Here is a 16,088-nt window from a genome sequence, read left to right on the forward strand (position 1 = left end):
CATTTTCTTTATCCACTCATCCACTGATGGAAATTTAGCTTACTCACATGTCTTGGCTTTTAAGAATAAGGCTGAAATAAACAGAAAAATTCAGGTAGCCTTTTGAGATCTCTTTGGGATCCTGATTTCAACTCTTAGATACATACCCAGAAACTGGTTTGCTGGCTCATATGGTAGTTCTCTTTTAAATTTTTTGAAGACCCTCAATATGGTTTTCCATAGTGCCTATACCAATTTATATTCCCATCGATGGGGTACAAGGGATCCCTTTTCTCCACATCCTCAACATTTGTTATCTTTTTTTTGGGGGGTGGGGGTGGTTTTGTTTTTTGATAGTAGCCATCCTAACAGGTGTGCAGTGATATCTCATTGTGGCTGGATGTGCATTTCCCAGATGATCAGTGGTGTTGAGCATCTCATCACACACTCACTCACCATTTGTATATGTTTTGGGGAAAATATCTATTCAATACTTTATTTTTAAATGGATTGTTTTCTGTTTTTTTTAACATATAATGCATTATTTATCCTAGGGGTACAGGTCTCTGAATCATCAGGCTTACATAATTCACAGAACTCATATAACATACAATCCCCAATGTCCATAACCCAGTCACCCTATCCCTATTTCCACCCCTCCCCCAAGCAACCCTCGGTTTGTTTCATGAGATTAAATTCTCTTATGGTTTGTCTCCCTCCTGATCCCATCTTGTTTCATTTTTCTCTCTCAATGGACTATTTTTTGTTATTGAGCTATAAGAGTTCCTTATATATTTTGGAGATTAACCCTTACCATATACATGGTTTGTAAATATTTTCTGCCATTCTGCAGGTTGATTTTTCATTTCATTGATTGTTTCCTTTGTTGTGTAGAAGCTTTGTAGTTTGATATACCCTCCTTGTCTATTTTTTTTCTTTTGTTGCCTGTTCTTTTGGTGTCATAGTCAAGAAATTATTGCCAAAAACAACGTCAAGAAGCCTTTCTCTTATGTTTTCTTCCAGGAGCCCTACAGTTTCAGTTTCAGGTCTTATATTTAAGTCATTAATCCATTTTGAGTTGATTTTTCTCTGTGATGTTAGACAGGAATCCAGTTCCATTCTTTGCATGTGGATATCCAATTCATCAAAACCATTTATTGAAGATACTGTATTTTCCCTTTGTGTACTCTTGGCACCTTTGTTGAAGGTTAGCTGACTCTTGAGCATGCATTTATTTCTAGGCTCTCTATTCTGTTCCACTAATCTGTAAATCTGTATTTCATGAAAAAGAGAGGGCTACTGAAATCTCTGATTGAAACTGTGAGTTGATCTACTTCCCCTTACACTTCTCTAAATTTTGTTTTATGAATCTGAAACTCATGCTTGAACATGAATATTTAGGGTTTTTAATTTTCTCTGATTGAATTTATATTTTACTCTAAATCTTTAAGTAAAATGGTAATAGATTTTTTTTAATTTTTATTTGTTTATTTACAGCATAACAGTGTTCATTGTTTTGGCATCACACCCAGTGCTCCATGCAGTACGTGCCCTCCCTATTACCCACCACCTGGTTCCTCAACCTCCCACCCCCCCCACCCCCCCGCCACCCCTTCATAACCCTCTGGTTGTTTTACAGAGTCCATAGTCTCCCATGGGGGTAATAGATTTTTTAACACTGTCTCTTCCATTCCATAATTTACATCACATCTATATTATTGACTAATTTTTTCCTCCTGTTTGACTCTTATTTTCCTGACTGTACACATATCTAGTAAATTTGTATTGGATGCTTCATATCAGGATATTATATGTACATTATTTATATTTTGTTATCTTCCTCTGATTAATGTTTAAGACATTTTTCTTTTTCTTTTTTTATATTGTTTTATTTTTTAATTAACATATAATGTATTATTAGCCCCAGGGATACAGGTCTGTGAATCGCCAGGTTTACACACTTCACAGCACTCACCATAGCACATACCTTCCCCAATGTCCATAACCTAACCACCCTCTCCTTACCCCCCTCCCCCAGGCAACACTCAGTTTGTTTTGTGAGAGTAAGAGCTCTTATGGTTTGTCTTCTTCCCGATCCCATCTTGTTTCATTATTCTTTTCCTACCCCCCAAGCCCCCCACGTTGCATCTCCACTTCCTCATATCAGGGAGATCATATGATAGTGGTCTTTCTCTGATTGACTTATTTCGCTCAGCATAATACCCTCTAGTTCCATCCACATCATTGCAAATGGCCAGATTTCATTTCTTTTGATGGCTGCATAATATTCCATTGTGTGTGTATGTATATATGTATATACATACATACATATATACGTACATACATATATACATACATACATACACAACACATATTCTTTATCCATTCATCTGTTGCCATCAACATCTAGGTTCTTTCCATAGTTTGGCTATTGTGAACATTGCTGCTATAAGCATTCGGGTGCACATGCCCATTTCGATAACTACATTTATATCTTTAGGGTAAGTACCCAGTAGTGTGATTGCTGGGTCGCATTCCCTGTCATTTCCTGACTTGTTAATTTTAGCCATTCTGACTGGTGTGAGGTGGTATCTCATTGTGGTTTTGATTTGTATTTCCCTGATGCCAAGTGATGTGGAGCACTTTTTCATGTGTCTGTTGATCATCTGGATGTCTTCTTTGCAGAAATGTCTGTTCATGTCCTCTGCCCATTTCTTGATTGGATTATTTGTTCTTTGGGTGTTGAATTTGATAAGTTCTTTGTAGATTTTGGATACTAGCCCTTTATCTGATATGTCATTTGCAAATATCTTCTCCCATTCTGTCAGTTGTCTTTTGGTTTTGTTAACTGTTTCCTTGGCTGTGAAAAAGCTTTTGATCTTGATGAAGTCCCAATAGTTCATTTTTGCCCTTGCTTCCCTTGCCTTTGGTGCTGTTCCCATGATGAAGGTACTGTTCCCACGAAGAAGTTGCTGTGGCTGAAGTTGAAGAGGTTGCTGCCTGTGTTCTCCTCAAGGATTTTGATGGATTCATTTCTGACATTGAGGTCTTTCATCCATTTTGAGTCTATTTTTGTTTCTGGTGTAACAAAATGATCCAGTTTCATTTTTCTGCATGTGGCTGTCCAATTTTCCCAACACCATATGTCAAAGAGGCTGTCTTTTTTCCATTGGACATTCTTTCCTGCCTTGTCAAAGATTAGTTGACCATAGAGTTGAGGGTCTATTTCTGGGCTTTCTCTTCTGTTACATTGGTCTGTGTGTCTGTTTTTGTGCCAGTACCATACTGTCTTGATGATGACAGCTTTGTAATAGAGCTTGAATACTGGAATTGTGATGCCACCAACTTTGGCTTTCTTTTTCAACATTCCTCTGGATATTTGAGGTCCTTCCTGGTTCCATACAAATTTTAGTATTATTTGTTCCATCTCTTTGGAAAAAATGGATGGGATTTTGATAGGGATTGCATTAAATGTGTAGGTAGCTTTAGGTAGCATAGACATTTTCACAATATTTGTTCTTCCAATCCATGAGCATGGAACATTTTTCCATTTCTTTGTGTCTTCCTCAATTTCTTTCATGAGTACTTTAAAGTTTTCTGAGTACAGATTCTTTGCCTCTTTGGTTAGGTTTATTCCTTATCTTATGGTTTTTGGGTGCAATTGTAAATGGGATTGATTCCTTCATTTCTCTTTCTCCTGTCTTATTGTTGGTGTATAGAAATGCAACTGATTTCTGTGCATTGATTTTATATACTGACACTTTACTGAATTCCTGTACAAGTTCTAGCAGATTTAGAGTGGAGTCTTCTGGGTTTTCCACATAAAGTACCATATCATCTTCAAAGAGTGAGAGTTTGACTTCTCCTTTGCCAATTTGGATGCCTTTAATTTCTTTTTGTTGTCTGATTGCTGAGGCTAGGACTTCTAGTACTATGTTGAATAGCAATGGTGATAATGGACATCCCTGCAGTGTTCCTGACCTTAGCGGAAAAGATCTCAGTTGTTTTTCAATGCTTTTAAGATATAAGCTTTCTTGTTCAAATAGCTAAAGTGCAATGAAATTACTTCAACAAAGTCTTCAGAATATTTGGATACTTTCTCAAATGCATCACAGTATTTCCTATTTTACCTTGACTCTAATGTCATTTATTTTCCATATTTCATAGAGAGCTAATATCCAGGATTACAATGTCAAATTATACTTACATGAATTTTTGATCTTATCCATTATAAGCTTTTATTAAATAATTATGAGTTATAGGTAATTAAGGGTTTCAGAAAACAACAACAACAACAGGTAAGTTTCTGGGACATTGAGGCTAGTTCCTCAGGTCCTTCCTTAGTGGAAAACTAATTCCTCTGGCCAAAACTCAGAAAACCTCCTCCAGATCAGCATAGATTAGATTTTGAAATTAATTTCACAGGGTTCTTCATACAACTAGAACCATTTAAATTGTGAAACATTTCCATTCTACATTATAAAGAGTATTCATATAACTTACATGACATTTCTTAGAGAACCATGCCTCAGAAATTTTGGATTCTATTTACAATGGGTAATACTTTATCAGCAACATTCTGATAAAGGAACTTAAGAAATAAAGTTTATTTCTTCTAGTAAATATCTTTAGTTTATTTTCCTCAAATCTATTCAAGAAGCAATTCAGTGTGGTTCCCTGTCTTCTTTCCTTTATCCCAGGGGATTTCTTCCTGGTGAAGAGAAAGAAGGGATAGCAGACAAGCTGCTTTAATTCATCCTCTCACACACTGATATGCACATGACTTGAAACAACTTGGCCACAATCAAAGCTACTCCTATCATAACATTTTAGTTGTACCATTATATTAAAAATTTAACAAAATACCTAAAACTATAATAATGTGGAAAATAACAATTAAATAAATTCACTAAAATGGTGTTCAATAAAAGTTCTGAAGATACCAAAGCTTAAACATAGTTTTTTCTGTACCCTTTCCATTTTCTCTATTATGTATTTAAATAAGTTTATTATATGTTGTTATAATTATTATAATGATTTCATTAATTCTATCCTTTGTATTCTATGTCCCCAAATTTGCCAATTTCTTATTTCCTGTTTTCAACATTTCTTATTTGTTACTCCTACCATAAACCATGCTTTAAATGCTGCCAAGAGATACCATGTGATCATAAATTATGTCAAGAATTTATTTTAAAAAGATTAGTTCAAGATTTGACAAAATGAAACATTCCTATTAAAAATCTGTGATATGAGATCATCTATTCAGGGATATCAAAATTATAAAACAAAAAAAAATGATTATGCTTTGACTCATATGACCCTATTAGCCATCAAAGAAGTGATTTGAAGCTTGCATTTGATTCCTCTCTTAAAAAATTCTATAAAATAACCAAGTGAATACAAAAGTTGGAAAAAATAATACACAACAAAACATAAAAATATAAGTAAATGTAGTAATAAGTTTTGTGAACATGGATTAGGTAATGACATAATATCATATATATGTAATATCAATATCCCAAGTAATATCAGTAACATGAGTAACAAAAGTAAAAAGTAGATAAATTGGACTACACCAAAAGCCAAAATTTTGGACACAATTAAAAATGTAAAAAGGCAAGTGTGCCTGGGTGGCTCAGTGGGTTAAAGCCTCTGCCTTTGGCTCAGGTCATCATTCCAGGGTCCTGGGATTGAGCCCCACATCAGTCTCTCTGCTCAGCAGGGAACCTGATTCCCTTCTTCTCTCTCTGCCTGCCTCTCTGCCTACTTGTGATCTCTGTCTGTCAAATAAATAAATAAAATATTTTTAAAAAAAGAATGTAAAAAGGCGGCTCATAGATTAAAAGAAATATCTGCAAATTATATATCTGATAACAGACTCATATCCAGAATATATAAAAATCTTCTACAACTGTAGAAAGATGAAAAACTCAATATATGGTCAAGGATCAGAATATATATTTCTCTAATGAAGATATACAAGTCACTAATAAGCACATGAAAACCACCACAGAATATCACATCATATGAATCTACAAGGATGGCTAACATGTTTAAAAAAAAAAAACGTTAAGGGAAAAAAAAACCCACAGGTATTGATGAGGACACAGAGAAATTAAAATGCCCATACATTGTATCCTGGGCTGGTATGATAGTAATGTTAGGGTCTGTGATCAAAGGAATGAGACCAACACAAAGTGAAAGTCAAGCAAAGCTTTATTTCGTGCCACGCATCGAAAAATCAAACCAACCAGTCGGGGCCGTCTCTTACAAAGAGGCGATGATGACCAGGACACCAACCCCGACTACTTCCCTTACCCAATGATTCCCCCTACCCGACGATTCCTCCTACCCGACGACTTCCACTACCCAACAACTCTCGCTACCTGACAATGGCCGCTACCCCATGGCTCCCCTACCCAACAACGGCACTCCTGGTGGCACTGCTCCCCAACAAGGCTGCTTCCCAATGATGGCGAGGCCGCTTCCCGATGATGATGCTCTAGCAGCGCTGCTCCCTGGCTGGCGAGCCCACTCCCTGGCTGGCGAGGCCACTCCCTGGCTGGTGAGGCTGCTCCCCAGCGACACTCATGACGCTCCCGGTGAGGCTGCTCCCAACAATGCTGCTCCTGACAATGACTACACTTCCCCTATGATGCTGCTCCCAATGCTCCTGGTGCTGCTGCTCCCAGGGCTGCTGCTCCCAACTATTCCAATGCTCTGACGCTACCCACACTATCTCTACTACACTACCTGCCTCACAGATTAACATTTATAGAGGTGGTTGAGCCCAGCCCACACACAGGTGGCCAATGAGACTGCAACACACAGGGAAAACTGCACAGTCATGCTCGGTCAGCAATACGGGTGGCCAACTGAATTTCAATCCACCATAGCAAATATATGTGCTCCCCACTGATTGGACGTCTCCATCCGGCTGCCCCCCCCCCATCCCGGGCCTGCAAGCAAGTTCCTCGGGAGGGGCAGGGTCAATCCAAGCCCATAACAAAAGGGCTCCCTCTGGCCAACCAGGCCCCTACAGTAAGATGGTGCAGCCACTTTGGGAAACTGCCAGCCATTCCTCAAAATGTTAAATACAGAATTCACATATGATCTAGCAATTCTACTTCCAGGGATATACCTTAGAAAAGTGAAAATGTATATTCACGCAAAAACTTGTTAATGCATAACTCATAAAAGAATAAAAATGGGGGGGCACCTGGGTGGCTCAGTGGGTTAAAGCCTCTGCCTTCGGCTCGGGTCATGATCCCAGGGTCCTGGGATCGAGCCCCACATCGGGCTCTCTGCTCCGCAGGGAGCCTGCTTCCTCCTCTCTCTCTGCCTGCCTCTCTGCCTAGTTGCGATTTCTCTCTGTCAAATAAATAAAATATTAAAAAAAAAAGAATAAAAATGGGAACAACACAAATGTCCAACAGTTACTGAATAGATACATACAAGGTGGCATATCCATACAAAGGAAGGTTACTCAGCCATTAAAAAAAAAAAGAGAGAGAATTACTAATACATGTTACAACATAAATATAATCCTTCTACACATTAGGCTAAGTAAAAGAAGCCAGTCATAAAAGGCATATATTCCATGATTTATTACATTTATATGAAATGTCCAGAATAGGCCAGTCTACAGAAACAGAAAGTATATTAATGGTTTCCAGGGTGCAAAGAGATGTGAGATTGGAAAGTGATAGTCTATAGGTCCAGCCTCTCTTTGTGGAATGAAGAAAATTCTGCTTAAGAGTATGAGATACTAGTGTCCTTGACATAATTGGTAGAAGCAAATCTAACAATTTCTATAATTGTAACAGAATCTGGGATCACTGGTGATTGTCTCTAAACTGTTTACCCTACACAGTTCTCTAATACAGCCTTAAATGGGGTATTTGAAAAGAAACAATCCATGGTTTATCCAAAATAGAGCTCTTAAAAAATAATTCTTGAAAGTGTATATAATGGAAAAATTATTGGTAGTCATCTGGATCTACATACTAAGAGTATTTTAACTAAATCTTGGTGAGAAAATGGAAAGAAATATAATTATAAGTTAACATTCATAAGAAAATGAGTGCATCTTGTGTTTTTTAATAATGACACGGGAATTAACATCAAATTTTGCTTTGTAAATTTAGCATATAGTACTTTCAACTCATTAGAAAAATACTTCTAATAAGTGTAAAATATATTGCAGATTGATATTTGTGTATACACCTATAATACTGATAGCAAAATTTTAACTAGTATTAAATCTAAATGTGAGAAAGATCATTTTTCTCTTCATTCAAAAATTTTAAGTCCAATGTAAATTTTTCTCTAATAGTAACAAAATGGATGGCCAATTAACTTAATAACTTTTTTAAGATTTTATTTATTTATTTGACAGACAGAGATCACAAGTAGGCAGAGAGAGAGAGGAGGAAGCAGGCTCCCTGCGGAGCAGAGAGCCCAATGTGGGGCTCAATCCCAGGACCCTAGGATCATGACCTGAGCCAAAGGCAAAGGCTTTAACCCACTGAGCCACCCAGGCACCCCTAACTTAATAGCTTTTAATTATATTTGAATATGTTCCTCTTCTCCCCAAAAGACATTTTCATAATTCAATTAATACAATTCAATATCAACTTTTAATTACATATTTCCAATATAGTAGTTCAGTTGTAAACAAACTTCTTCAAAGATTCCTTCCATGCCTCTAACTAAATCTCACAATTTTAATTAACTTTCTCAGAGCTGCTTTCATCTCTTTATTTCGAAGACTATAGATCAAAGGGTTGAAAAGTGGAGTTAACACTGAATAAAACAAAGTCACATATTTCTGCATCCCAGCTGGATTGCCTGATGTTGGGCTTACATATACAACCATGATAGAGCCATAGAATAGGGACACTACAGCCAGATGGGAGCCACACGTGGAGAAGGCCTTATGCCGCCCTTCTCCTGAGGGGACACTCAGCACAGCTCTGATCACAAAGGTATAGGAGTTGGTAATGAAGAATAAGGTGGAGAAAATAAGGACTGAGTTATAGATGGCACAGATCATCTCAGTTGCTGGATCTGGAACACAGGACAGCTTTATAAGAGGTCCTGGGTCACACAGGAAGTGATCGATCTTATTGGAACAACAAAATGGGAGTTGAGAGATGAGGTAAATAGGCAAAAGGAAGTATAGGAAACCACACACCCAGCACCCAGCTCCTATTCTGATGCAGCGCTGAACAGTCATGACAGCGGGGTAGTGCAGGGGCCTGCAGATAGCAAGGTACCTGTCAAAGGCCATGGCAGACAAGAAGAAGGTCTCAGTGGTACCCATGGAGAAGAAGAAGTAGAACTGGAGGAAGCAGCCATAGAAAGAGATGGTGCTGGTCTCAGAGAGCAAGTTGGCTAGCATATTAGGGACAGTGGAGGTGATAAACCAGATCTCCAGGAAGGAAAAATTAGCCAGCAGAATGTACATCGGAGTTTGCAGTCGACGGTCCCACCTCACAGCACAGATAATGCACAGATTTCCAGTTACTGTCAGAATATAAGTCCCAGAGAAGACTGAAAAGAGGAGAACTTGAATTTCCCAGGTATAAGGGAAACCCAAGAAAATGAATGTACTCACAGAGCTAGAGCAATTATTTATATTGGAAAATCCATTTGTTTTTAAAGCTGCAAAAAAAAAAAAGACAGATTTCCACATTATAAGTAACCTTAAAATATTACTCATTAGGGAAGATCCCTTGCACATTGTTTAATCATTCTGTGTATCAGGAAATAACAAAGTACCATTGTCATATATTCATAATTCTGTTCTGAATACAGTGAATAAAAATGAAAATTCTTTTGTCATGCCAAGGTTTTCATTCAAAATTACTTGGTATTGACAATAGTCAAGTGTGCCCCAGGACCTACAACTATTAGGTTAAGCAGTGAAAGAAGAAGAACTGAATAAACACATATAAAAAATTGTTTGTAGCCTACAAAGATACTGATAATATTGATACTTAATATTCTTTGATCAATTTGTGAGAGAAATATGTTGAGCTGATTTGAGGACAATATTGATTTAAATAACTTACCTGATTTTAATTTTATTGTGCTACTTTATGTAGCACAATAAATATATTCCTATATTCATTTAGAATATTAAAATAAAATCTATTAAAATAAAAATGTATTAGAAGGTTTCCCATTTTGATCCCTCTCTTCAATAAAAACACACTCAAAAAGAGTTACAGGCAATCTGTGTTATTTTACAAAGAAACACAAGGAACCAAATTCTATAATATTGTGCTCTATCAAATATTGCTGTAAGAATTACAATCAATTCTTAATCTATGTCAAGATTTTCACTAAGATCACCATTGATATGAAATACTTTAGTAGACATTGAAGTCCATATATATCATTTATAGAGGTATGTCAAAGTTGGCTGTGCTCACAAAGGCTATTCCTCAAATCTTGCAATCTCAAGCAGGAATAAAATTTTCTTTCCTTCTACCCCCTAAAAGTAACTGAAAGTAACACAATAGGCAGTCTATCACTTGAAGCTTCACTGAAGGAAGGTGTATTCACATTCACTTACTGGAACTTTCCCTGACCCAGAAACCTAACTCTTACATACAGCAATACAAATGGGGAATTGAAAAACTACTTTAAGAGTTCTAATAGATTTTTGAAGTAACATTTGTTTATAAATTCTCAGGGAAAAACATGGCCTTCATTCTGGAGAAGGAATTCTTTCATAATTCATACATAAAGTGATATTTAAAATAATATAAAACCAGGAGGGTTGGAAGGAGGACATAAAGGAGCTTGGAGTCATGTGAGCTTTATCTTACCTGAAGATACAAAATTGGTATCATAGAAATCTGTATGGTTGAATGCCATCTTCTATGTCAGAGTGAAAACTCTAGTCTCAGATCTCAGAAAAAGAACATATATAATAGTGTTACATGCATTACTGTGGGGACTCAGAACTCTGCATGCTTTTAGGAGAAGAACATTACAGAATCAGTCATGGACCTCTTCAGGCTTGCCCTCTTATAATTCTCTTGCTTACATAAACTGACAAAGCAACAGGAAACTTGACAGTTGAAAAGAGAATCATAGTCTCGTGATCTACACAGAACCCACTGAACAACTGAAATAGGAAGACCTTTTATTTCTGTGAATATCATCTTTGGGGAGTGGCTCTCTAGAGGGAATTGGTAACACAATGGCCCCACTGAACCTGGTTTCCTATTCTGCTCCTTACTCAGCATGCTGGAATTTGTTTCAAATTCAAACACATTTCCTACTTTAAGTCAAGGATTTTTATTTGGAATAACAAGAGAAATACAGACACATAAAATGATTTATGCAGGTATAAGCTTGTTTAACTGTGATCAGCAGTGATCTTCCCTCTGATAATAAAGGAAAAGTTGTGGTTCTGGCAATGAAACCTCATTCCAAGCTTAGAGAAAAGTCTATGGAATACAGGTTAACACAGAGATAAGGAGGCTGTGCACTTAAATATATTAAAGATTCTTTTCTTTTGTTTATCTATCTTTTGTTTAAAGATTATTTATCATCTTAAATTCCAACTTGTTTGTTCCACACCATGCTCACCACTTGGAGATATGCATTCTTTAACTATGAGTAAATTTTTTTTGTATTTTTATTTATATTTTATTTTTTAATAAACATATAATATATTTTTATCCCCAGGGGTACAGGTCTGTGAATTGCCAGGTTTACACACTTCACGCACTCACCATAGCACATACCCTCCCCAATGTCCATAACCCCACTCCCCCCTTCCAACCCCCCTCCCCCCAGCAACCCTCAGTTTGTTTTGTGAGATTAAGAGTCACTTATGGTTTGTCTCCCTCCCAATCCCATCTTGTTTCACTTATTCTTCTCCTACACCCCTAACCCCCCATGTTGCATCTCCACGTCCTCATATCAGGGAGATCATATGATAGTTGTCTTTCTCTGATTGACTTATTTCACTAAGCATGATACCCTCTAGTTCCATCCACGTCATCGCAAATGGCAAGATTTCATTTCTTTTGACGGCTGCATAGTATTCCATTGTGTATATATACCACCTCTTCTTTATCCATTCATCTGTTGATGGACATCTAGGTTCTTTCCATAGTTTGGCTATCGTAGATATTGCTGCTATAAACATTCAGGTGCACGTGCCCCTTCGGATCACTACGTTTGTATCTTTAGGGTAAATACCCAGTAGTGCAATTGCTGGGTCATAGGGTAGTTCTATTTTCAACATTTTGAGGTACCTCCATGCTGTTTTCCAGAGTGGTTGCACCAGCTTGCATTCCCACCTACAGTGTAGGAGGGTTCCCCTTTCTCCACATCCTCGCCAGCATCTCTCATTTCCTGACTTGTTAATTTTAGCCATTCTGACTGGTGTGAGGTGATATCTCATTGTGGTTTTGATTTGTATTTCCTTGATGCCGAGTGATATGGAGCACTTTTTCATGTGTCTGTTGACCATCTGGATGTCTTCTTTGCAGAAATGTCTGTTCATGCCTTCTGCCCATTTCTTGATTGGATTATTTGTTCTTTGGGTGTTGAGTTTCCTAAGTTCCTTATAGATTTTGGACACTAGCCCTTTATCTGCTATTACTCCCCTCAATCACTCACTCAGTTTTCTCTCTCTAAAATAAATAAATATTTTTAAAATAGAGAAAAACATAGGAACACTTAATAAATATAGTAATGGTAATAGATAAAACTGAACTCCATTCCTGGTAAAATAAACCAGAAATAAAAGGAATTTCTTAACTTGGTAAAGAATATCTTTATAAGAAAAGATTGGAAAAATCATTTCCCCATAATAAAGCACAAAAAGCATCTTACAAACAGAAAAAGGAGATGAATGAATGTCTCTGAGCAAGAGTTTCAAGCTGTCAAAGTGGCAATTATCTGAGGGGAATGATACTGAAAGAGGAGGAAACTGAAAAGAAAAAGCCCAAAATCTAAGTAAAAGTTGAAAAAAATCCAGAAAATGTAAATAATGGATAAAAACTGTTCAAAATCACAATAAAACATCATGTGACTTATGTGTAACATTAAACTATTTGACAAAGAAAGTGTAAGTGGGGGGCCCCTGGGTGGCTCAGTGGGTTAAAGCCTATGCCTTCAGTTCAGGTCATGATCCCAGGGTCCTGGGATCAAGCCCCACATCGGGCTTTCTGCTCGGCAGGGATCCTGTTTCCCCCTCTCTCTCTGTCTGCCTCTCTGACTATTTATGATCTCTGTCTGTCAAATAAATAAATAAAAAATCTTTAAAAAAAAAAAGAAATTGTAAGTGGGAAAATAGAATCAAGTGACCCTGTTCTTTTTCAACTGTTTAGGATGTTTTAACTAAAGTTTTAAGTAAACTGTAATAAATTCAATATGTGGAATACACTAAAATAAAATTTAAAAAATAAAATATAGGGAAAATTACATTTAAACTGATAAAGAACCCCCAAAGGGAAGTCACACTGAAAGCCACCAAAACTGGAGTTAATCAGTGCACTAGAACTACAGTTCCAAATACCAATACCAGAGGGAAAAATATACCACGAAATGTTTGAAAAGCCCTAGACCCTCCGATCATGTTGACTGGAAATCTCCTCTTGAAAAAATGGTGTTTTTTTTTTCAACTGCTCAAATTCCAGCCTAAAAATCATAAGCCATCAAAGGAACAAGGAAACATGACCCAATCAAAATGACATAAAACCCTACAACTAACCCTAAAAAAAGCATACCTATGAATTGCCTATAAGAATTTTTAATAGCTGTCATAAAGATACTCAATGAACTAAAGGAAAATGCAGATACACAAATGAAATCAGAAAAATGATGCAAGGGCAAAATGAACAAAGAGAAAAAAACTTTAAAAGACAACCAAACAAAAATTCTGGAGCTGAAAAATATAATAACTAAGGGTGACTGTGTGGCTCAGTTAGGTGTCCAACTCCTGATTTCGACTCACATCATGACCTTAGGATTGTGATACTGAGCTCCATGTTGGGCTCTTTACTGGGAATGCAGCCCACTTAAGATTCTCTCTCTCTCCCTCTGCCCCACATCTGCTTGCACTCTCCCTCCCTTTCTCTCTCAAAAAGAAATATATATATATATATATATATATATATATATATATATTCCATATATATATATAAGTATTTATACATATATTTAAATTTATATATATAACAAAGTGAAACATTGATTAGAGAGGTTCAAAATCAGACTTGACAGGTAGGAGAGTCTGTGAGCTAGAAGACACATCATTTGAAATCATGGAACCAAAGGTGCAAAAGACCAAAAAATTAAAAGAATTTTAAAAAGCCTAAGGGCCTTATTGAACACCAGAAAGTGGACCAATATATGCCTGTGGGATGACAAAAGGGGGCTTAGCTTCTTCGATGAAATAATGGCCAAAATTTTCCAAAATCTGAGCAAAGTAATGGACATAGAAATAAAAGAACTTAAAGAATTCCAACACAAGTATATCTAAACAGAACTACATTGAGACACATTATAATCAAATGGTATAAAGTTAAAAATAAAGAAATATTCAAAAAAGAAAGAGAAAACCAATTCATCACACACAAGGGAGCTTCCATAAGAATTATCAGATTTCTCATCATTAACTTTTCAAGACAAAAGGAAGTGAGGGGATTTATTCAAATATTAAAAAAAATTTTTTAACATTTTAAAAAATTCTTTTAAAAAGTAAAGAAAAAAATACATACTATCAACAAAGAAAATCAAGAATACTGTATCAGTCAAAACTTTTGTTCAAAACTGAGGAAGAGAGGTGTTGAAAATGGTGGCATAGGAAAACTCTTAATAAAACTCCTGCCAGAAACACAACAAATTTATAGCCATATATGGAATAATTTTCCTTTGAAAAAGACCTGAGAATTAGATGAGCACAACAAAAAACAAAAGAGAGGTATACAGAAGGACAGGAGAGGGATAGACACAGCCTTATCCGGACTGCACTCCAATGCACAAAGCCCAAATTCGGGAAAATAAATAAACAAACAAACAAACAAACAAATAAAACAAAACTCTCCCTCAAGGAATAAAGGGACTGTGCCCCATAGAGGGCACCCAGAACCTGGAGACCAACACTAGAAATGCAAGATGACAAAACTGTCCATTTTTAGAAAATGATGGTAATTAAAAATCCACGAATTATAGAACCATAAAGAATGGATACACAATACTAAATGTCTTATATCCAATCCCATTCACCCTGCAATCCAGTGCAAAAGCAACCTAGTCCACAAGCAATAGAAACACATTTACTAATTTTAAAGGAGCTGCTGGAGAGGCAGGAACCTAAAGGGACTTTATCCAGGGATGAAGCACTGGTTGACACCATTTTTGCAACCTCATGCTAACGTGCTATGGAAGGAGTATCCTACAGGTGCCATTTTTAGTGCCTTCCTTTTATACTGCTAGCATTGGAGAACATATTTCATCCATCCTGCACAGAGAGCTACCTGCAACCAGGATGGATAATCATTTGGTATCCTGCCCCCTCCACTGTGTTCAGCATTCAATATGTAAACAGCAGGGCAGGGAGAGTACCCTGAACCCTGCCCATGCCATGCAGAAGCCAATGTGCAACTGGTAAAAAATGACTTAAATCTTGATCTCCCTGTGTGGTAACCAAGTCTGAAAATTCCCAGGAAGGTGCCCCCAGGCCTGACCTCCCTGGGCAGTAGTGTGGTCCTGTCACAGCTAGAAGCCATGCATAGCCCACACAGAGTGCATGGCTCTGGTGATCAGAAGAGACTGCACTTCTGGCCCATGGAGAATAGCTCATACACAAGACAATTCCTTCAATACTAAGAGAGGTGGCTACTTCACTTAATGCATATAAACCAGCATAGAGTGACAAGCAAAATGAGGAAACAGAGGATTATGTTCCAAACTAAAGAATAAGACAAAACCCAGAAAAAGACCTTAATGAAAGAGCGTTAAGCAACCTACTTGATAAAGAGCTCAAAGTCATGGCCATAAAGATGCTCACTAATCTGAGGGGAGAAACGGATGAACACAGGAAGAAAAACAGTAAAACAGGGAAGTACAAG

The 16,088-nt window shown here is 37.0% G+C and overlaps 1 protein-coding gene across 1 annotated transcript; it reads right to left on the minus strand.

The window, feature by feature from the left end:
* Positions 1 to 8,689: 8,689 nt before the first annotated feature.
* On the minus strand, positions 8,690 to 11,763 carry LOC123943562 (olfactory receptor 11H6-like). The gene is made up of 2 exons (XM_046007839.1): positions 11,744 to 11,763; positions 8,690 to 9,605 (listed from the first exon to the last, which is right to left on the minus strand). Exons 1-2 carry the CDS (start codon positions 11,761 to 11,763, stop codon positions 8,690 to 8,692), a joined length of 936 nt encoding a protein of 311 aa, XP_045863795.1.
* Positions 11,764 to 16,088: the final 4,325 nt, after the last annotated feature.

Source organism: Meles meles, chromosome 6 (assembly GCF_922984935.1).
Source record: "Meles meles chromosome 6, mMelMel3.1 paternal haplotype, whole genome shotgun sequence".
Taxonomy (NCBI): Eukaryota; Metazoa; Chordata; class Mammalia; order Carnivora; family Mustelidae; genus Meles; species Meles meles.

Coding starts and splice junctions, on each gene's coding strand:
- LOC123943562 (XM_046007839.1), bottom strand. CDS start 11,763: ATGGACATTGGGGAGGGTAT. Junction 9,606..11,743: donor ATGGACATTGGGGAGGGTAT/GTGCTATGGTGA, acceptor TAATTGCTCTAG/CTCTGTGAGTACATTCATTT.